The sequence below is a fragment of the Strix aluco genome, chromosome 13 (assembly GCF_031877795.1).
Source record: "Strix aluco isolate bStrAlu1 chromosome 13, bStrAlu1.hap1, whole genome shotgun sequence".
NCBI lineage: Eukaryota > Metazoa > Chordata > Aves > Strigiformes > Strigidae > Strix > Strix aluco.
This window is the reverse complement of record NC_133943.1, coordinates 17,129,157-17,151,341: the sequence shown is the minus strand read 5'-3', so window position 1 is coordinate 17,151,341 and position 22,185 is coordinate 17,129,157. Positions and strand designations below refer to the sequence as shown.

Genomic DNA, 22,185 nt, shown 5'->3' with positions numbered 1-22,185 from the left:
TGTCACCTGCTTCTTTGAAGGGACATTGTATTGATGGGCAAGAATAAATTGTAGCAATTGGAAGAGAATCTGTGCTGCAGCCCTTCTGCTGCTGGTTTTATGATCCCAGTTATGCCATGCTTGAGGTTAAGCAGTGTTTGAGGCATTGCAAGTTGTTGTGGATTGTAATAGAAGCTCTGGGAGACAGCAAAGCTTCCTTGGGAATGTCAAGCCTTTAGTTAAAAGAAAAAGGCACTGTGAAGGTTAATATTCTGTGCTGGAATTGTTACAGATATAATTGAGTAAACTTCTTTCTTTTCTCTCGATTTCCTTGGTCTTTCTACCTCTTTGCATGTCACCCTGTTTTGTCTCCCTTTAGTAAGCATTGGTCACTTTGCTCTCTCACTTCAGTGGCTGTAGAAGTCCTCTTCCCTCCAGTTCTTGCTCTATGAAAAAGCTGACTTGTATCATTCTGCACTTGATAGACTTCCTTATCTTTTATTATGTGTTACTTAGAGATACATATTCTCTTTGGATTATACTCTCTAATTTTCCCCCATCTGTTACTCTTCATCTCCTTAATTGTGTTATTTAATTCAGTAAAACATTGTAGGATAGAATTTATGTGTAACATGCTGTACAAATTAAAACTAATTCTAATGAGACAAACTGCAGTGACCAGGATGTGTTAACTATGTGACCTTTTGCAGAGTAGTTCAGTTTGGTTTTAGTCCATGTGTAAAGAAATGCTGGGTTGAAGAATAGTCACTGAACTTTAATAGTGCACATAACCTGAAGAACTTTTTATTTGATTTTATTTTGGTAAATGCATAAAACTGAAATGTTATTAACCCAGAAATCCTATTTGGTAAAAGAATGTAAACAAGCTACCAACAGGCATTAACTAATTCTCATTTTTCTCAGCTGTACGTTCTGTAGCTGGAGTGAATCTAGTGGGCAAAGTACTTATTTCTTAGCATTGGTGGCAGTTGACACTTTCTTAAAATCAGCATCCATACCTTTCCATTAGTTTTATTTTGCGAAGCAAGCAAGCAACAAAAACTTTCCAGTATTACTGTCTCAGGAAGAGATGCTGGGAAACAATTGGTTATTTTGCACTCAAGCCCCATATGCAGTTGAATCAACCAGAGTTTGTCTTACAGTTTTGTATCAGCTGCTACAGAGAGAGTTGTGTGTTGAGCTCTCCTTTCTTGTTCCAAGAAGCAATTGAACTGTGGATAAACTAGAAAGTACTTGAAGGAATCAGGTTAGTTCTTCTGGATTTTTCCTTCATTTTAGCTGAAAATTGGTTCCATGTGTTAATGGTTAACTCTATGAGTTTACGATTTTATTATGGGATCAACATACAATAACATACTGGGAAAGATGCACGCTTGGCTGTGAAGCATTTGCTCTTGATGACTAGTTCTTTAAGTCTTTGCATTAAACTTCTTAGACATTAAAGGCAAGTCTAGTTCTTTATTGGATAACACTTAACGGTGGTCTCTTTTCTAGCCCATTTGAGCAGGAGAAATAAGAGTTGTGTTCAACCACAATAAATACTTTTTAATCACACTGCTTTTCAGGCAGTTCTTTGTTTAAAAATAATATTTTTAAATTTCAGATTCTGCATACCAAAAAAGATCTGGAAAATAACTAATAAATGCTCAAAGGGTTTTTTGTTGTTTTTGAAAAGGGAGACAACCTAAGCATAATGCTATCAGTGTTGATTTTTTATTTTTCATAGAATACATCTTATTTTCAGTACCACTGTAGCTTTGCAAATTGTATTTAAGTAGCTGTTTTAATGTTTTAGATCTGTAGTTAAAAGGAAGACTCTTATTTTATGAATGTTCATAGGATCTGTGCTCCAATTAACTGATTTATGTCCTGTCACTGGCAAAATAAAAAAAAGAGTCTTAATGTATTTTATTGCTATGTTAGATAGTTGAAATTTCACTTAGGATGCAATAACCAGTGTTAAAGCAGGAAGCTAAAACCAGCATTATAACGAAGACTGCAGAGGCACTTAGAAAATGTCAGCAGTTTTGGATGGGTTTTTTTCCTTTCCAATCCTTTTATCAGTAAGGCTCTTGCAATTCACATTTGAAGATCAGGAAAACAATATTAGACTTGCAGAGGGAGTTAATCTGTGTCCCAAACATTTTAGTTAAATTAAAATAAAAACTAAAAAAAAATTTATTGACTTGTGCCAACTCTTGTTTGAGTCTGGGTTAGACTAACGTGTGGTCTGCTGTGCTGTGAGGCCATGTAAGCCACAGCTGCTGGATTTTGTTAGCTCCTGCATCTCTGATCTGTGCAAACTTGAAGTCAATGTTCTCTACTATTTCTGTGGCTCCGTTTCCCCATTTCTGAACCGAGAGAGCTGGTTCCTTAGGGGTGTTCACCGCACGCTGCTGGCTGTGGAAGCTGTTGGTCAAACGTATCCAGTATCATCACCTGCTGTCCTCTTCACCCATCTGGTTCCTCTGTGAGCTGTTGCTGAGGCCTTTTCATGTGTGTTTCCATCAGACAGGACCCCTGTATAAGAGATGGGACACCTCCAAAAAAAAGACTGCACTTTAGTGAGGCTGTGGCTGGTTGCAGGATCTCTGGGCCATTTGCACTGCTTGAAAGCTGTGTGGCTGATTGAAGTGGATGAAACTTGCCAGTATTTATCAAAATAAGAGGAAGAATAATTTAATCTAAAACCCTTTGTTTAGCTCAACATGTCTATTTTATCGGGATGCAAATGAACGTGTTTCCATTGTTGTTGAGCTTGCTGCTTTCTGTACGGAGGAACCTTTGTGAAGGAGGGTGCTCCAGATGTACTAGCACTTTTTAGTTTGTCCTTAGGTCAGGTGGTTTTGGTCAGCTCTCTAACATTGTCTATTAGGGTGAGGATTTTTGGAAGTCTATGTTTCTCTAAAGCTGGAATTTTTCTGATTTCCTGCACGCAGGCATTGGACTTGTCTTCCATTACAGGTGGCTTGAAACCTCTGTCTAAGAAATAGAAAATGTATTAATAATCATATTTTATTTTTCTTCAGTTGTCATTTATTTTTCTTGAAAATCACAAATTTTTTCTGTCTGTTGTTCTTTAGGTGTTTGTTTTGTTTTGGCCTCACATTAGTTTATTTGGTTTTCTGCAGTTACTATTAATAACTAATATTTATTTTACATACTGTCAGTGAGAGCTTCCCATTTTGTCTGTTATGAGAAGTAGGGAATGAAAAGCTGAAACTTTAAGCTAAACTATGTAGACAAGTTGCTTGTTACAGCCTTCTGCTCCCTCAGAGCAAGTTTTGTGAAGTGCACGGACTGAAGCCTGGGTGGTGGTTGCTCGCTTATGAAAGATGCTTAACAGAAGTTTGTCACATTGTTAGGCAGCAGAGATGAACACTATTCCTAAGCACCTCAAAAAGGGAAGATTATAATTGTGAGAAGACAGTTATGGAAAATGAAACATGCATTTGTGAATTTTCTTCCATGCTGCATCACTAATGCCATGCAGGCTCGTCAGACCACTAGAGATATTTATGAAATCAGTCCACAATCCTGGAGATTTAGAGAGGCAGTATCATTAGCTAGAGGAGAGTGCCTAAATGGAAAATAAAATTAATACAATTTACAAGAAGATTGTCAGAGAAAAAGGATGAATTTCCTACAGTCTCCTGTATTTGCCTGACTGCAAGTGAGAGCTGAGCATAAAGACAAAGCAGAAAGCAAACCCATAAATTAGCCCTTTTAGACCGCAATAATATTAGAAAATAACACTTGAAAACCTAATTTGTTTTTAAACCTGATTTGAAATAACGCACAATAAAATACCAGAGAAACGCAGCTTGAGGTGTTGGTGGGTTTAGTGTGATTTTATTTGATCACACAATTCTACTTTTTCAGGCCCTTTTTGTTCTGCATTGCGTGTCTCTTGCTTTCAGATATTACTAATTTTTGCCTTCCTAAGCCATTTTGTCATGCTTTTACAATTGGCCTGTAGCTGCACTGCGCCTCACTGTCACACCAGTGACTCCCGGTCATGAAATTGATCTTTAGCATAAGACTTCCTTCTTATCGGTCAGAAATACACTTTACTTTCGACTCTTCTCTGTCCGGGTTGCCTCATCATTTGTCAGGGTTGAAGGTCTGTCCTTAAAGAACTAATATTTTGTTGCTGGTAAAAGAAAGGGGAGGTGAAGGAAGGGTCAGGGTGTGGATCAGTGTTAAACAAATTGTGAAGGTCACAAAGAATTTTAATCTGGCTTGAAAAAGAGACTTGTAGCCAACAGCACATTTTTGTTTGTGATGGTCTGAATGGACAATTGTGGCTACTCTGAGAATTTGGTGTAGACTGCTTGACTGGTATAAATTGAATTAGTCTCATGACAAGGACATAGTTCCCTTTTTTTTCTATCTGCCTGATGGAAAGCAGAAGAAAGCCCTGCGTGACATGCCTTGACCTGCAATGTCAATGTGGGCTTTTGTGACAGGCTCTGATTTCTGGCCTCTCATTTGATAAAGCCAATTTGGTGGAGACTAGAAAGGAGGTTTGCTGCAACACAAAATGTACTTACAGAAAAGAGTATCGGGTGGTGAGTGCAGATGACTGCCATTCCATCTTAATAGTCATTAGAAAGCCAGAGTTTCTTTCTGAAAATGGGGCAAAGCCTTGGACTTGTATAACACAGGGACACAGTCACACCAAATGATGCACTGTGTGATATCCTGTGCTGTGGTATCACTTTTTTTTTGTCCTTTTGTCCAGCCATCCCTGTGCCTTTCATTTCCTCCATTTGCTTATTTCTTAAATTTTCCTTTCCCATTTTTCTGCCTTCCTTTCATCTTCTTACATTTCTCTGTTCCCTCCACTTTTTACCCTAAACTGGAGTGAAATTCCTTCCTCTTTTCCATGCTGACAGGGCACCAGCAAAGAAATCATTGTGAGTGCTGTTTTCCCTGAGGCTGAAAATATCCCAACTTTATGATTTTGTGTCCATTTCCCTCCAATTCCTGATGCCCTCCATCCTCCCTCCATTGGCACTGGTAGAAGGTTGCAAACTTGGAAAATTCCAGTGGAAATATTTATAGTGCATCAAAGGAAAAAGCAACCGAATGCAGGTGGTGTAATGGAAAACTGTAACCTGAGGTGCTCATTGTTCTACCTGCACTCACAGTGCAGATGTAATGATTTAAATTGAAACATTTTGTAATGTTTTAAGTACTAGAAAGAAATTTTGAATTGCTGTTGTGGGGTTTTTTTATAAACAAGGTTAAAAGTTCTGTCGTTCCCATTAATACATAATGCAGTGGGGTTTTCTTAACGCAGTGGATCAAGATCTTTTCACTGAAAATTTACAAAACTCACAAGGAAATGGTTGTCATGTTTATCCTGAATATTAATTTCAAATAAGGGGCTGTAATCTGAGCAGGGGTAGCCAAGTATTTTTGCAGTCAGTAAACAAACAGGAGCATGGTGAGAAAATTACACTTACGCTACAGAGTTGCAATTTCAAAGCATAAGATTTCACTGCAGGTGTTTTGACAGCAAATCATGGTATTGTGCCAGTGTCGTGATACATTTGAGTGATGTTTTCTGGAAGTTCTGTCATTTGCATCATGAGTTCTGGTGTTTTTTGTTGGAGAGTCATTTCAGCTCATGCCACAGACCTCTAGAGGAGATAGAGAAAATTGAAAACATTGTGTGGTGTAGCAAATCCAGAAACATCTACTTTTCCAAGCATGTGTATGTTCCAATTGTCTCATGTAGATTTGAGAAATGTCTTCTCTTTGTTAATACAATGTGGGTTTTTTTTCTTCCCTTATTCAGAGACCTGAGTGAAAACCAGATAAAAGGAATCCCTAGAAAGGCCTTTCGAGGAATCATTGATGTGAAGAACTTGTAAGTGACAACTTCATTAATATTTGTTGTGAAAAACATTCTCCCTGGGTTACATTTGGCTGTTACTATTTGTTTGAGCACCGAGTGGTTAGTTCTGTGCAACACAAAAGGGAGCTGTGGACCCTGCTGCGTGCAGCAGGTTATTGTCAAGGGCCTGACGTGCTACTTTGGTCCGCATGTATGCTGTGCAACACGCCTGGGGAAGTTTTCAGCACAGAACAAAAGTATACTTAAAGGCTTTACCCCTCCCTGCAGTATTGTCCTGCAAAATCCAGTGAAATCATAGTCCAAGCCTTGAAGCAAGATATGCATAGGAAAAGAACTGGTAGTTTGGGGGTGAAATCAAAATATTTCACTTAGATTAAATTTTCTGTCCCACCACGTGGGTGGGAAGTAAACATGGCAAAATGTGGCACACAGGCACAATAGTTGAGCACAGATATTGGAAAATTAAAAATAAAGTGGGAAATTAACGGTGCATGCTTTGAAAGTTTGTATTGAAAACAAAAATATTTTTTTAAAGCCATTAAAGAGAGAAAAGGGGGTTTTGCAGTTTGTGCTAATGAAGCTAGCTTGTCCTATCCATTTTCTATAACATACAGTCTGAAATATGTGTAAATAAGGACTTTGAGCTCTGTATTTCCAGAGCTGCTAGGGGCTCTTAAACGTTATGTACCAGAAATGCATTTTTGTGTGCACCCACACACTAACACGCTATTGGCATCATTAGAGTCAACACAAGGTGAATTGAAAAAGGAAATAACAGCCACCAAGTTGGCAGTCAGGATTTCCTGAGAAAACTTGCAGTCACTCTCAGAACCATTTCAGGGCCATTAGTATTAGCACAGTGTTACCACATCAGTAGCTGAAATCTGATACCTCAGAGCGTTAAATATTGTAAGCATAAATAGTGTGGATTTTTTGGGATTTACTTAGTGGAAGATTCAGCTAAAGGAGATCTAAAAAGAAGCACTTGTCTACAAACAGTCTTGCAACGTACCTGTGCTCTGTTTTAATTTCAACAACCTCTTTAGTATCCCGACTAGATATTTTTCTATAGGTAGCATCGAAACTGTTAAGAACAGTCAGCATGAGTCAGAGCATGACCACACCTGCATCCAAGGGCAAAGCACAATTCTTGTACTTTCTCTGGTGATGCTGTGTTGCAGGGAATATCACATCACTGGGGTTTGTGCAAGGGAGACAGTACTGCAAAGACCAAAGCAGGACTTCTCCCAAAACTGGAAAGCGTAGGCACAGGAGCAGCAATGCTGTGAGATGCCCCCTGCTCTCTCTGAGCACTGTGCAAGGTTCCTTTGGAGACTTCGGGATAGTCAGGATGTGAAGGCTTTTACATGTCATATAACGTTTACAGCTGTTTCTGCAGGCGTTCAGCATACTAAGCTTGCATTTCTTCAATGGTTTGTTACTTACTTCACTTATTCAACAGTGACTTTAGCTTTTCAGCTTTTTTACCCAAATGTCAGCCTGAGAAAACACATCTTGAGGAGTCAGTTAAACTCATCCAGCCTGTATTTTAATGTTCCTCTTCAGTGGATGAGCATCAGAGGACCTTTGTGAGCAGGTCTAGTTTTTAAGACATGAGAAAATACTAGAGGATATAATTTATAGTGGAAAGAAGTTTGTGGATTTGTGACAGAAGCATGGCTTTTTTATCACGTTAGCATGAACTTTACTTACATTGTGTAATCTAGAGGAACAATAGATGGTAACTTTCCCAGCTATAATTCAGTTAGCTGTCTAACTTCATTTAAAATAGCAAAGTTTACAGAGTTGATTTCACCTCTGGCAAGCTGTCAGAAAAATCACAGGTGTTCTCTGATTTATGCACCCAGTCTCAGTGCAGAGGAACCAGGGTCTCGCCTTTACATGAGCCAGTATCAAGGGATGGCTGACTGGAGTTTTTACAGGAACTCTATAAATGTTGGGATCTAAAGCTTTAAGGAAAAATTGTGACTGTCAAGTTAGGCAGTATCTATTTATTTTGCTGTAAAAGACACAGTATCAGAAGTGCTTTCCTGTGGCCCCTGTTTCTGTCTCAGGAATACTGAACTTATCACAGAATCATAAAATAATTCTGGTTGGAAGTGACCTCTGGAGGTCATCTAGTCTAACCTCTGGCTCAGCAGGAGCACAAAGATTAGTAGTCTAATTAATAGATTTGCTGATGTGACCCACAAGTACTGATTGTTTAGATAAATTGAAGGAGAAGCAGACTTTTCACTCAGATCTATAGTAATTTTTTCTTGGTAAGGAATGGATGAATTGTTGTACCCAGTGTGGTCAGATGACTGTTGCTTCCAGACATAGACTTTAGTGGCCTGTGAGTTGCTGAGAAAAATGTGACAAAATCTTGAGCCAACTTGCTGCTGAAAAAGCATTAAAATTTCTGCAGCAATAACTATAAGGGTGTGATGCAAGTTGAACCAAGTTAATATTTAAAGCTCTTAAAGCTTTAAGCAGTAAGCTTAAACATGCCAATTCCCATTCTCAGTCTAGATTTGGCAGCCAAATCGCTCCCTCCTGAGTCACAGAAATGACCATGCCAATGAGCATGAGTGTTCAAGCACCTAGAGGAGGAGAATGAATCTTCGCCTTTCAGTGCCGTTCAGCTGTTCAGACACCTGCACTGCTAATCGCTTGGTGACTCTCTTGACACATACGCGCTAACGTGATAGCAGCAGGGTTGGCCGTTTCTATGGTTATCACTTTGCAGATTTATTGTACTATCTCAGAGTTCTTCCACCTTATAAAGCATGTTTTAGAGGGATCTTGGAGATTTTTAGACATAAGAAATAAAGTTACATATTCTCCCACGCTTTCCGACCCTGTCCAATTTATCTTTAAAATTCATATAGGGAAAAGCTGGCATGGAGTTGTCTCTGTTTTCATGGCTTGACATTTAATATGGCCTCAAATTCTTCAAGTTTGTACATAAAGTGTCCAAATATCACGGCAAAAATAATAACTCTATAGGTATTATAATAAGGACACAGCAAGCGCTAGACCATGTGAAAGCCTCCAGATTAATGCTGTCTTTAACAGCAGCTTGGAAAGCTTCCCTCAGGAAAAAATGCAGAGAAGATGATGCAATAGACTAAGCCAGGGCATGAATTCCTTTTGGATACATGCTCTGAAATATGCAGCCTAAGGGCTTAATATAAATTACAGTGGGGGCCATTTGGAAACCCGATGAGAGCTACCCTGTCTCAGCATGGCCATAGCAGTAAGCGACACAAAATGGCAGGCTGTGTCCTGTTGGAGCATACTGGTGTAAAACAAAAAAAAATCCTGAATTTAAGGGTAGAGGTGCTGCTGCATGTGCTAAATGATGAGAGTCTTTGGTGATGTCCCTCAAGCACCAGGACTGCAGCACTGGCTTGGTACCGATACAATTTTGGTAATTTAAAAAATAAATGTTAAGATGATAGGAAAGAAAAAAAAAAGTGTTATAGAAAGCAGTGTTTCAGGATATATTTCACCATGTCTTTCTTTTTAAATGGTAAAAGCTTTCTATCTTTTGTCAATCTCTTAGCGGAGAAGTGAGTCCAAGAAAATGGGCTCTCATAAGGGCTGTGCTAAAGAAGAGCTTTGAAATGTCAGGGAGGACAGTGTTTTTGCATGAGACAAAGCAAAGCAGAGGCTGGCAAGATGAGGTTTTAAAACTCCCAAGTCAGGCAAATTTTGTTGTGTGAATTATTTTCATAAGAAAAGTTTTTTGCTGTTTGAATATAAAATCAAAGGAAGAATCTGCACACAATAAATTAGTAACTCTATTTCTAATTAAAATATAGAAATAATTATGCAGTTTTAGAAAGTTTCATGAACACATAATGCCCATTACCAATAGTGAACTTATATGGGAATTTGGCGTAAACTGGCACTTTGAACATATTGTTGAATAGATGCATAAATGCTACTCAGTGGTCCTAAAAGAGTTGAACAAGAAAGGGCAAGAGAGGGCCAGCTTGCAGTGTGCACCTGTATTTAATTTCTGTTACTTATTACTTAGAGAACAGGAAATGTTTCTTGCAGGAATCTAGCCCCAAGTAAGCACGTTTATTTCAAGAATTAAAGTATATGGATTTGGGTCTTGTTGAGCTTTGGGCTAACCCAGCACTGTCAGCCGTGGCCTTCCATCATAAAAATATATAGAGCTGCTTCTTGGATTTCTTCACATTTACTTTGTATCACATCTTGGCATTCAGATGAGTTTTTCTCGGGTGAGGCATTCCTGCAGTTTCTGTTGAATTAGCTTACCCAGCCCACCTTATTGAGGACAGCCAGATTCCCAGAATAGGAATATGTGGAGGTTGACTCAAATAAAGATCCTGCAACAGCAGCAACCGTTCTTTTAAGGCATTGCTTGTGGTTATTGGCAGTACGCTCCCAGCTCTTTCTCCTGCCATGCTCTTTTCAGGACCGTGAAGCTGAACCTAATCAACTGAGCTGTGCATGTATTGCAAAGCATTGTAGGAATGTGATTCTTGGAGGCACGATGATAGCGGGACTTGTGTTGTGGCAATTGTTTCCCCATAAGAACGCACAGGACAGATTTCAAAGAATTACTCTTACTGGCAGGTTTCTGCCCTGTGTCCTTTTGCCATCTCTTGACAGAAGTTTATTCCTTTGTTTTGCAGCACTGCAGTAAGGAAATTCAATAGCCCAAGACCTGCCAGCAAGCAGAGATCTGTCTGAGACTAAAATGACAAGACTCTGGTTGTGTGTTTACCTAAGCCTTTGCTCCTTTGTCACCCATTCCTATCTTGCACCTTTCAGACTGAAGGAAAAGCTAATTCTGAAAGCAGTGAGAGTGCAAACGTACATCTCATGTATATGCAGAGTGCAGAGACTTGGTGTCAGTGCAGCCTCCATGACCCACATCAGGGAGCAAGTGCTGGTGGCAGAGCTGGGTGGTAGGAACTGGCATGTGCCCATACTATCTATAGGGTTCAAGCTTTGCTTTGCATGGTCCTCTCTTTCACATCAATACCTCCCAGCCATCTTGTCTAGGCTGTGCTTTTTACAAGAAAGGTTGGACCAGATGATCTTTGAGGTCCCTTCTAACACGGTATTCTATGATTAAATGATTCACCGAAAGGAAAATAGTGTAGATGCATGGGGAGAATGACAGAGCAGCAGAGCAGAGGGAGAGCCAACCTGATAGTGTAGACACCCCGTTTGAACACCACACAGAGCTAAAGCCATGTGAAATTGCACAGTTACTGCTTTTTCTGTGAGGAGTTGCCTGCCATTTCTTGTTCTTGATTCACTGGAGCTCAGTCCTGTGCGTATTCAGCTTCTGTCTTTTTCCTTTTGTAGGCTTTGACTATAAGGTGGAATTCTGTAGCATTGGGATTCAGAAAAACACAAGCTAACAGGTTCATCTGTCATGATAATACAGGCTTATTGCATTTCTGTCTAAATATTTCTCAGCCGCACATAAGGTAATAGCTCATATTACTAGACCTGCAAGCTGCTTTCCTTGCGTCCTGGGGCCACTTAGGAAATCGTGGGTAATATACTTCTTTATAGCCCTAAAGGTTCCTTTGGAGAAGGAATTAAGCATTTAGATTTTTTTTTTAAAAATGCAGAAATACATTAGCACGTATATAACATTTAGCACTTCTGTAAGTTAGTACATATTTATTTTCCTAGTGGTTACATTACCTGTGCAATGTAAAAAATCAGAGCTGTGTGAGTACTGTAAAATATTTTTGTGACTATTAGTTTCAGTTTCTTATTTGTTAGATGGCTTTTCCTGGAAGATACTCTGACTTTTTCTGCATGCATCTACTATTAGCATCGATCTATGTGACTTTTACAAAAATTAAACATCTAAATTGCACAGTCAGGTTTTGGAAGAAGCTGAACTTGCTCTTTACATTGAGAGGTATTTTGCATTCACCTACACAAAATATAAAAATGTTCCTATGTTGGTTTTTTATCCATCAGAACCAGCACTGCAGAGCATATTTGTAATTTTTAGCATTCAACCATAGAATAGAAATAATTAAACATACCTGTCAAGTTAAAATAATGAATAAACCCAAAGAAATAGTGATTGATTTGTGTGTAGCCATTTCACTAGCAGAAAGCAAGCAAGTGATTGTGAATTATTTGCCGTACATAAATATGCAGTATATCTTAATGAAATGTTCCAGTAGAAGACTTAACTCCTTTAGTCTGGGTTCTCAAGGGAAGCTATTATCCAGAGCCCTCTGAAATTCCAGGCCTTAGTTTCTTGACATTTGTGTACAGTATTCACTGTTACTATTGCAATTTGCAGTGAAATAAAACAAAAGGAGGAAGATAAACAGTCGGCCAGATTTTCCACTCTTTGGTGTAAAATCTGGAATAAGTCTCCTGAAGTCAGTGGTTGGCCTCAAATAAAAGCAATGAAATGGCTAGAGGAGAATTGATTATCACATGTTGGCTTGTGTATTTGCTTATGTGTCTTTCAATAGACTGAATAATATGTGTCTGTATTTGATGATGTGCATGAAAGGCACAGTATATTTTAAATATGAATACATGAAAATTTAAAGAAAGGATAAATTTCTATTACGGAACAGATTCCAGGTTGCTTTGATCTCAGCTGGTATTTTTGAGTGTTTTCAGAGCTGGCAAAACAGGTCAGAGGTATTGAAACAGTCAGCTATTTGAAAATACTCATTAGAGATAAGCCTTTTGCACTCTTTAGGGGGTGAAAAGATCCTATTACTTCAACCTTAAAAATCTGTAAACAATTTTCCTCCTTCTTATCCATAAATTCACACTGCACTCAATGTATTCCAACAGTGTATTCCTTTCTGTCTCCTGTAATTGGTATTCACTGTGATAGTGACCATAATGAATTCAACAGAGATCTCTGTCACCATCACATTTGCTTTCCTAGAAATTCCGTTGTAATGCAGCATTATTATAACATTAAAATAACATGTTACCAACTTGCTACCTTCTATGGAGAAGCATCACCTGCAGTGTAAGTTAATTTTATGAATATATTAGTTTGAGCTTTTGCCATCTGTTCTACCCGTTATAATAAATGCAGAAAGCATATTAACTCATTAAAAAGATATGATTGATTGAAATGCACATGCATGTTCCCAACACAATGCAGAATGCGTTTAAGGTGAGATATGCAAAACCAACCAAGCAGAGAGTCTGAGTCTTAGCAGTGGACATTTTGTGATACCGTAATATTTATTTCTTCACATCTTCAGCTGGCCTCATGCAGAGGGCCAGCACGCCAAGTGACACGGAAGGTGGTTGCTTCGTTTGCTTCTTGAGAGTCGTGCCTCTGCAGGGCCTGGCTGGCTCTGTATTGCAGTTTTGCTCGGGGAACTGCTGCTGGCTATACTGCCTGAGGACAGTTTGGCATGTATTATCCCTTTGCTTTTCTGTCTTCTAGTTTATTCAGTTCTGAATCACTAACCTTTAAAATCTACCTGCCCTGATCTTTCTAAGTAACTTCTTTTGTCTATCTCATAGTAAAAATCAGAGAAAAAAGCAACAAAACCTACATGCTATGCAGCCTGACTTCTGGCAGGCACATGTGGGGAGGAATTGCATTTTTGTTAGCCCCCACCTGAAGGTGCCTCCTTACTGCTCACCGTCTTTTTCCATCAGGAACATCGTAGCTGCTGCAGCCACAGCCACAAGTAAACCTGTTAGGAATGTAGAGATTAAAACTTCAAATTTAATTCAGAAACCGCATCCTTTCAATCACAGTTTCTTCTCTGCCTACAGTGAATAGGTATGGCCTTTCTTCTTTTTATTTGTGCTGCAGTGGGAAGGGTAGGCAACACGTACGCACCATCTGTACTTCCTGACAGCCCGTAGAAGTACAGCATCTTGGGCACAAGGGTGCGTGCCCTGTCTGTAGGGAAGGCTGCCCTTGTATCCGTTCCCTCAGAGAAGAGCCTAGTGCAGGATGGCTGCAGGTGAGCAAAGCGCCTTGAATAAGGAGTTAATTCTGCATTTTTCTAGAATATGGTACATAGACAGTGCCTTCTGAATAGCTCTGCTCTTTACCAGTTTATCGTGATTGTCAAGAAATACCGTGTATTTCAAGTGTCATTACAATCCTGAAACTTTTGCATATATCTCTTTTAACATCGTAAGGAGTAGTCATTATTCAAAACTACCCTCTTGGGAAGAAAGTTTTGTGGGATTTTTGCCTTGTCCACTGATGCTAAAAGATGCCGGTTCAGCAGTAATCTTGCTAGCTAGTGAGCTAATTTCAGTCTTGATAGCACATTTTTGCAAATGCTCAGCAGTAGTGTTATGTCAGCTCTTCACATAGTGAACTACAAGGTTTGGTCCCAACCTGCAGGATATCCCTGTGGTTTATGAGAAGAGCTGGTAAAGGGAATGATGCTTCTTTGCTTTATTCCTGAACAACCTGGGATGGTCCCAAATGCATCAGGGAGCAATGGCAGAAACATGCACAGGCTAATAACCTCCAAATTCTGCAACACACGTGATAAATACTGGAAAACTCCAGAACCATTTTATGAAGTATTTAAACGTATGTCATATTTGGTAGTGTGGTTAGACTATACTTGCATTTTTAAAACACATTTTGGTTTATGTAATCTCCTTTCCCATGTCCCTTGCTAATAAATAAAACAGCAGCTGGACTAACCAGCACAGAATGATCTTAAATCTGTTGAATGTGCTAAACTACCACTTCTACTTTACTTGAGATTGATTTCACAGATTGAAAAAGCACTGGTGATTTTTTTTTTTTATTTTAAATGAAAACATCTGCATTAAGCAGAGTGGATGTGTGCTCCTGTCCAGTTGCATTTCAGGAAGTATTTGTTTCATGGATGCCTGTAGTTGTGGGTTCGACTAGCCACAAGGGATCTGTCACCGACAACTCATTAAAAGCTGAACCATCACTCCTGAGAAACAGATTTCCTCACTGTAAAGGTTGCTTTCCCCTGAGTAAAATGTCAGGTAAATAAAAGCTGAAATATCTCTTTAAGTATGCTCTACCTATAAAATAGAAGTATATAAGCCAGCAGTATTTAGTAGTGGAGGATGTATGTTTGGTGGCATTTAATATTCTTAAAATTTTCATTTTTCTGATGCGAATCAGAGCTGACTACCTCCATAATAAGGTTATACATAATTCTGATTTACCCAATTTCTGTATTCAGTATATCCATGCAATATATATTGTTTTCAATGTCATTTTTGGGGCAAACCGTAGATTGTTAAACATTTATTGTAGGTGTAAGACAAACATAATTACCAATTGTTTTTTCCTTTTGTGGAAATGTATTTCAAGCATGATTTAAAGGCTGCACTTCCTTTGTTCATATGGTAAAATCTTAATGATGATAACAAGAAAGATTAAATGTAACGCATAGGCCTAAGTCATCCTTTCCATCTATTTCAAATTCAGTTCTGATCTTCCCAATGCTTTATATTTTGCATAATTTATTGCCCTCTCCTGCCTATGAGTGCATCTTCTACCAGCAGCTCTGTAAGTTGGTCATCAGTGGGGGTTTTGAAGAGTGACATGGATGTGCTGTGTCCTGTCAGGAAAACAGCACATGTGACAGTGATGTGAACCGTTTACGCAAGAGACTGCAAAAGTTCGGTATTTGGGTGTGAAAACCCCAGGCTTGATGGTCACTTTTAATATTTGTAGTAGTTTTCTGTTTGATTAGTTGAAAAAATAGTTAACAAGTAGTTTTGGGAATCCAGAGATTCAAGTTGTATGTAATTTCCTTGCCTACATGTGACATTGGTGTCAATTTTTAAATGAGGCCACAAGTTCCATGTTCAGGCCTTGACAAAAGAAAACCTCGCCCCTAGGTTTAAATGGGATCTGTTTTCTGGGGTTTGAAATTGCTACAGAAAGTCAGGGTGACTATTGGTATTTCCAGAGATTACTTACCTGCTTATTTTGCTGAGCTCTTCTTGGTGCTTTCTGGGCTCATTATTCTTTTATCCTAATAAAGCATAGATAAATTTTGATACAGCACCCATGCTGCAGCACTGCTTTTGTATGGAGTGTAATGAATAGCAGATTTGGCCCTTTTCTGTTTTAATAGTCTTACAAAAATCTCTTTGACAGAAACAAACTCCAGAAAATACCATGATTTAAAAACAGGCTATGTGGTATTCTTACTGTCCTTTTGATATAAAATTTGATTAAAATCAGATGTGACATCAGTTGAAAAAGTATGAAAATCAAATTTTCTTTATTTTGTACTTTTTTAGGCTAACCTATGCCTACAGTTTATATTTGTATAATTTATGTTGTCTTTGTGCTGTACCTTAATTTTGAATGCATTTGTTGAAAATTTCCTGTACCATTCATCTATGATTGTCAAAAAGAGCTTTTATTCTGGAAAAAAAAGATAGTACTGGTTTTAATTATAATTCTAAATAGCTTCATAACCACTGTGAACTCTGAATTTACATCATTTTTATGATAGCCACACCATTCCAGGTTTATTGATTTTGTCATTTGCTTCATTACATTTAATGCAAACCTTTTGTATGGAATTATTCCGGTGCTGTGCTGGGCACGGAGGGGTCAGCGTATGCAGTCTCTAGCCAAAACAGCATAGCAATATCATTTTAGTGCAGACTCCATGAATAAAGGGGAGTTGTAAATACTGTCCACCAGCAGAACAAAGTTTGTCTTGTCATCTTGACCTTTCCAGCTGGACAAAGTTAAAACTATGGCTTGAGTCATCTTTTTTTTTTTCTTTTCTCTTCCCCTGTGTTTCAGCTCAGCTCTTCAGTTGGTGCAGCACATGTCTTTTAGCTAGAGAAAAAAGGGTCTTTTGGCAGGAGACCAGCAGTTGGGCAGTGCCTGCTTGTTCCACGGCAAAGCCACGCTTTGCTGCGGGACCTGTCTGGCAGGACCAGTTCTGTGCAAAATGGAGATCTTGGCTACAGCGAAGGGATCTGCAGGGAGTGCTGACCTGCTGCTCAGAATCAGTTTTGAAGAGTCAATGTGCTTTTTGGCTTTCAAGGCAGAAAGATACTCTGGGTCTCTGGAGTCTCCAGTTGTTTCACCATTTCACTGGGATTAAGTTTTGACACTTCATTTTCAAATAGGCAACAGTGTTCCTGGATTTGTGGTACCTTTTAAGGTGAATAAAACTTCCTCAGTTCTTAATTAATATTGCATCACTTTTTCTGGATAACACAATTATTATTTTTAATCTAACTTCATTTAAAAAAAAGTGATGAAAACACTGGTACAAAACGGGTAAGTAAATGGATTCTTGTTTTCTCCAGAAGGCAGTGACTTAGGCTCAAAAAATAATTTCAGTAATTGATCAGGGAACTCGATTGCCTGCACTGCTCTTCCTTGACCACAAAATAAGATGGATGACCCCCCTTCTTGACCCCACCTCAGCAAGGCTGCTGCTTGGCTATTGTGAGTCCTCAACTCAGCTGCAGCTTTCTGTGCGAGAGCAGAACCGGGTATTTAAACCAATGATGACGATGACAAAGCCTGTATAGTTTCTTGCCACGTTTAGAGCACAGAAGGGAATGATTATGTTTCTCATTCTGTGATTCAGTGTGTTATATGGCTTTGCTATCTTGCAGTTGGGTGGCTCCATGAGATAAAGTGGCTCCACTAGAGATAAAGTGACCATAGGAAAACGAAGCCACCTGCAATTCAGTTCAATCTGAAATCGTTATGCCTTGAAAGGAAAACATTTTTGGAGGAAAAAAGAATTAAACTGTAATGGTATAATTGTATTTTACAGTCTTTTCATCATAAATTGGTTTTATATGAACGTATGTTCACTGTGTTTATACAGCAAGGGATGTTATACAGTCCTTTTAAATGGCTAAATTGCTGCATCATTTGAAAATTTCCTCAAAAGAAGCTCAGATCATGTAAATCCTACATGGATATTAAGAATGTCCTGTGGAGGATCCTCATTTTATTTTAAAAAATCATGTTTGTGCTTCCATCTGCAATGTTTTCTTCCAGTGTAAAATAAGTATCTAACTCTTAAGTGAAGCACAGAGGGAATCCTTACGCACTCAAATATCTGTTATGGGATTAATAGAAATAGTGTAAAGTGGATTATGTAAGTGCAAACCTGAGAATGGCTTTAGTAAAATAGCTTTGAGGTAGGCAAGAATAAAACCCCTTTTGTTTAAGACCAGATGACATAGGGCGAGTGTGAGATAGCAGCATTGGAAAGGGCCTTTAGATGATGGTCTCATTTGTACAACTGATTTCTGCTACTGAATATAATTTTCATCCACTTTTTTTCCTACCAAAAGCCTGTGGGATCTAATTTTGCTTTTGTTTACACTTTGGTAGTCCCATAAATGTCAAAGAAACAAATGAGAGAATTCTATCTTCATGTGGAAGTACCCTCTGCTCCAGTCTTTTGTGGTTTTTTTCAGAGCTCCTTTTGGAGTTATTTTTCCAAATCATTGAACAGTAGTACAGTAATGCTATGATAATATGCATTCACAGCTTGTCCAAGGTGCTATTTTCACACTTAGAAATCTTCTTCCTTTCTCTTGTTTTACTAGGGAAAGTGAGGAATTCTTAATTGTTTTTCTGAAGAAACATGAGACTTTCAAAAATGATCAAGATTATTTTCCTATATAAATGTGCCTCAATATCCTGTAAATCTGAAGTTGCTTATGAGGCAGTCATGATATGTTAATACTGGAATATAGAATGATGCTTTTCAAAAAAAAACCAACCACAAATTTAACTCGTTTAAACAGATAAGCTAGTGGGCTATATAATACTGTGATGTGGCTCACAAGATTTCTTAAGGCAAATGGTTTACATTAAGATCCCCATAAGCAGTTCTTGCTGCATTTCCAGGTGTATAACATACAAGTCACCACATCCAGTCTCCTTCTCAGTGCAGCAAAACGTTATTCTGTTTCATATACATTAAAAATTGCTTGTCTTAATGTGTGGTGGGAAATGGATCTTTCTGGTATGAAAATTAGCTTTACAAATGAGACTGATTTTTTTAAAAATTTTTTTCTTCTTCCTTCTACTTTTTTTGTGACCCCTCAGTAGCCCTGTACATGAATTTCACCCTTGAACCTGCTTTATTTTGTATTTAATTTATATGCTTAAGCTGAGGTCATATGCAGCATCAGCTATGGATTAAGTCCTGCTTTTAAAACCAGTCTTACAAGGAGGATGACTGCTGCACGGAGGTCAAGTGGTTTGCCTGGAATCATTCACCGAATAAGGGGGCTTGCAGTTATCTGAACCGTTTTGGTGGGGGTGGTGGGGTTTGTTTGGGTTTTAGCTCTCTGCGTTGAGCTCTCATTGCTTCCAAAGACGTGGCGCTCTCACTTCTTGTGGAGCAGCATAATTAAGGGTTAATGTTCAGGCGGGGGGAATAAGCAGCAAGCTCTTGCCAGTAAGTTAGGCAAGCATGGCTCTCAGGAGAATGGCTGAGAAGGATGGGAGAAATGTACTGTGAAGCCAGTTGTGCAGGTATCCTCTTTACCTACTTACAAGTTATTTGTTGCTTTGATTGCAAGAAAGAAAACTTTGGGGCAGGGCTTTTCTCTGGCCATTTTGTTTAAGTGCTGTCACATTTCAGTACGAATAAGATGTTTGAGATTTTGTTTAAAGGGTCAGGTAAGGTAACTGGTATGCTCTTTTGATCCAAACTTGCTGCCTAGTCCTACTAGGGAGTAAAAGTTTTCTTGCACATGACTGCCTTTTTGTTATGACAACCCTGGCAGAGGAAGCAGCTGGCTCTGTTATGAATATATTTATGGACTAATGTTAGGAAAAAATACTAATTAAAAAATACCACCTAGCAAGAAAATTTCAGTCATATGGATTAAGTTAACTTCTGAGATTCTTTGTTAGGGCTTCAGTTTTGTAAGGCTTGTAGAATCATTATTCATTGGCTAGTAAGGAAATATGAATGACCAGTTTAGACATGTAACTATTTGTATTTAAGAAATCACAGTGTCTAAGATGACCTGAAGGTTGATGTTATTAATTCCACAATGAAATATTTTTCTTAAAAAAAAAAAAAAACAAACCAAACAGCAATGTGTGGAGTAAAATATTGAAGTCTATAACTTGTAGAAAATTCTGCATATAAACCTGTCTCCACAATATTTTCTGTTGATGTTAGATGTAAGGTGTAAAAATTAGTTAACAATACTAACCATATTTCTCATAATAAGCCATCTTCTATCTATATTTTTTTTTTTCCTTTTTAAATTAGGAATGTAGTTATTTTATGATGCTGTTATTACCAGTTTTAAATGGAATAATTCTTTCACATTTCTGTTCTTTAGAAGTCCTGCATTTAAAGGTAAACACAGACTTTTAAGTTACCTTACTCAAGTCTCCCACAAGATGGAATAAATCACTTTGAAGGTGACCTATCATCCTGGTTTTGAAATGCGTGTTGTTTTGGAGATTATGGTTGTCCTTTGGTACTAGGATTTCTAAATTGTGAAGTTTCAGATCCAGGGTCAAGTTATTCCTTGTCCAGCAGTTAATCTTGCCAAGCAAATAGTGATCCAGAAGAAAAGCTGAAGGAAAGACTTCAGCACCTGTTAGGTTGCTTTTAAATTCTACCCAAGAACTAAGCTTATGTAAGGATAACAGGTACCAATAGGGTTTTTGATGGTATTTTTACTTTCAAGTACTGCAATTCAGTAAAACATTAGTGCTGTTGTACATGTTTTACCTATATCTTTATAAATGTACTTTGTGACAATAGTAACATTATCAATAACTATCTATTGCAGTGAGTGGTGTTCAGAACTTTTGATATAAACTCTTCCTGTTCTGTGTCTTAGTTTGGTCCTTTACATGTCCTGAGGCCGGGGAAGCATATTTTAATTTAGAAATGATGTAGGTTAGTGGAAGTGTTGCGTTCAGTTCCTGAAATTTTTGTAAAACCTCATTATGCTGCTGACAGCTGTGCATCCACAGGGTGGATGAATAAATATATTAAAGGGTGAGGGTCTCAAATACTACAGCAATCACATAAATGCCAAAAATAGATGGATGCTATTTGCTTTTATGAATTAAAAGAAGTACACCTATGGTTTCATGTAGGTGGAAAGAAACACTCCCTGGTGAATATGTGGAAGAGTTGTCACATATGCTCTGTGCCCTGCTCCTGCAGGATATATAGTAGTGCCACATTGATTTGGTAAAACATTGTTCAGAAACTTAAAGATCTGCTAACAAAAACTGAATGTAGTGATCCAAACATATTGGATGCTTATGGTTCATATGGGTGTTCACATAGGAACATTTGTTCCAAAATGCTTGTAAACATAAATCTGCAGGATGAATTGCTGTCCTTACCCAGGGTGATAAACATTTCACAGATGACATGAATTTGGCTGGCTTGAAAACAATAAAACAAATGGCGTTTTTGTCAACTATGATCCAGTTTGCTGTGTATTTCTAGAACACTTTTCAAAGTATTTAAAAACTGATGTAGCTGCTAGGTCCCCAGATAAATAAAAGCAACATTAGTTTTGGTTCCCATTGAATGTATCAGGTCATTTATTTGCTTTCCTTTCCTTTAAAGGTCTTTTTTCTGTCTAGAAGCTAGTTATTCTTTCCTAACACTTTTTGTTCTGTAGATGTCCTGTTAAGTGTTTGGGGCTTTCATTTGTTATGTGCAGGTGTTTCACTGACAGCATAGGTGAATTTTGCAAGTGTTCCAGACCTGGTGTAGACTGGGGCAAAGGAGTGGATGGCAGAGAAGGACACGAGTCACAGAGGCATAGTTTGTGTGACATCTTCCTTATGAAATATGTCATGAGATGGTTAAGTTGAATATGGACAACTACTGGAGGAAGAAGAATGAGTCTTCAAATTCATGTATAACTGCCTAACAAACTTTTTATGTCTGTGAGTGGACTTCGGCAATGCTGGCCTGCTCAGGACTCTGGCATGAGGCTCTGAATGCACACAGAAATGAGGTTTCCTTCCCCATGAACCTCATCATAGAGCAGACAGGACAAGAAAACACTCACATCTGTGAAACAAAAGGTTGCAAGTTTGGAGAAGGCAGTTTGGTGAAAGTTCAGCAGTTAAAGCTAAGTGTGTACAAGTGTATGGCCCAGAGGAGCCTCCAGTCGAAGGTCTTCCACAGCTCACCCCCTTCCCTACAGAAATGATCTCCTAATGTTTTGGGGTCTCTGTGACAAAGGTGCTTTCACATCACTGCTCTCCTAGCTCCCAGGTAAGGCAGAGACCCAGCACCCTCCCAGTCCCGAAGCAGCTCTCAGACAGTCACTGCTTTTTCACTGAA

At 38.5% G+C, this 22,185-nt stretch overlaps 1 protein-coding gene across 2 annotated transcripts in view; it reads left to right on the top strand.

The window, feature by feature from the left end:
- The window catches only part of SLIT3 (slit guidance ligand 3), a 528,498-nt gene that overhangs the window by 267,146 nt on the left and 239,167 nt on the right, over positions 1-22,185 (top strand). For both annotated transcript variants that reach the window (XM_074838539.1, XM_074838540.1), the window contains exon 5: positions 5,807-5,878. In XM_074838539.1, the coding sequence (XP_074694640.1) occupies positions 5,807-5,878 (72 nt within the window). The remainder of the gene's footprint in view (positions 1-5,806; positions 5,879-22,185) is intronic.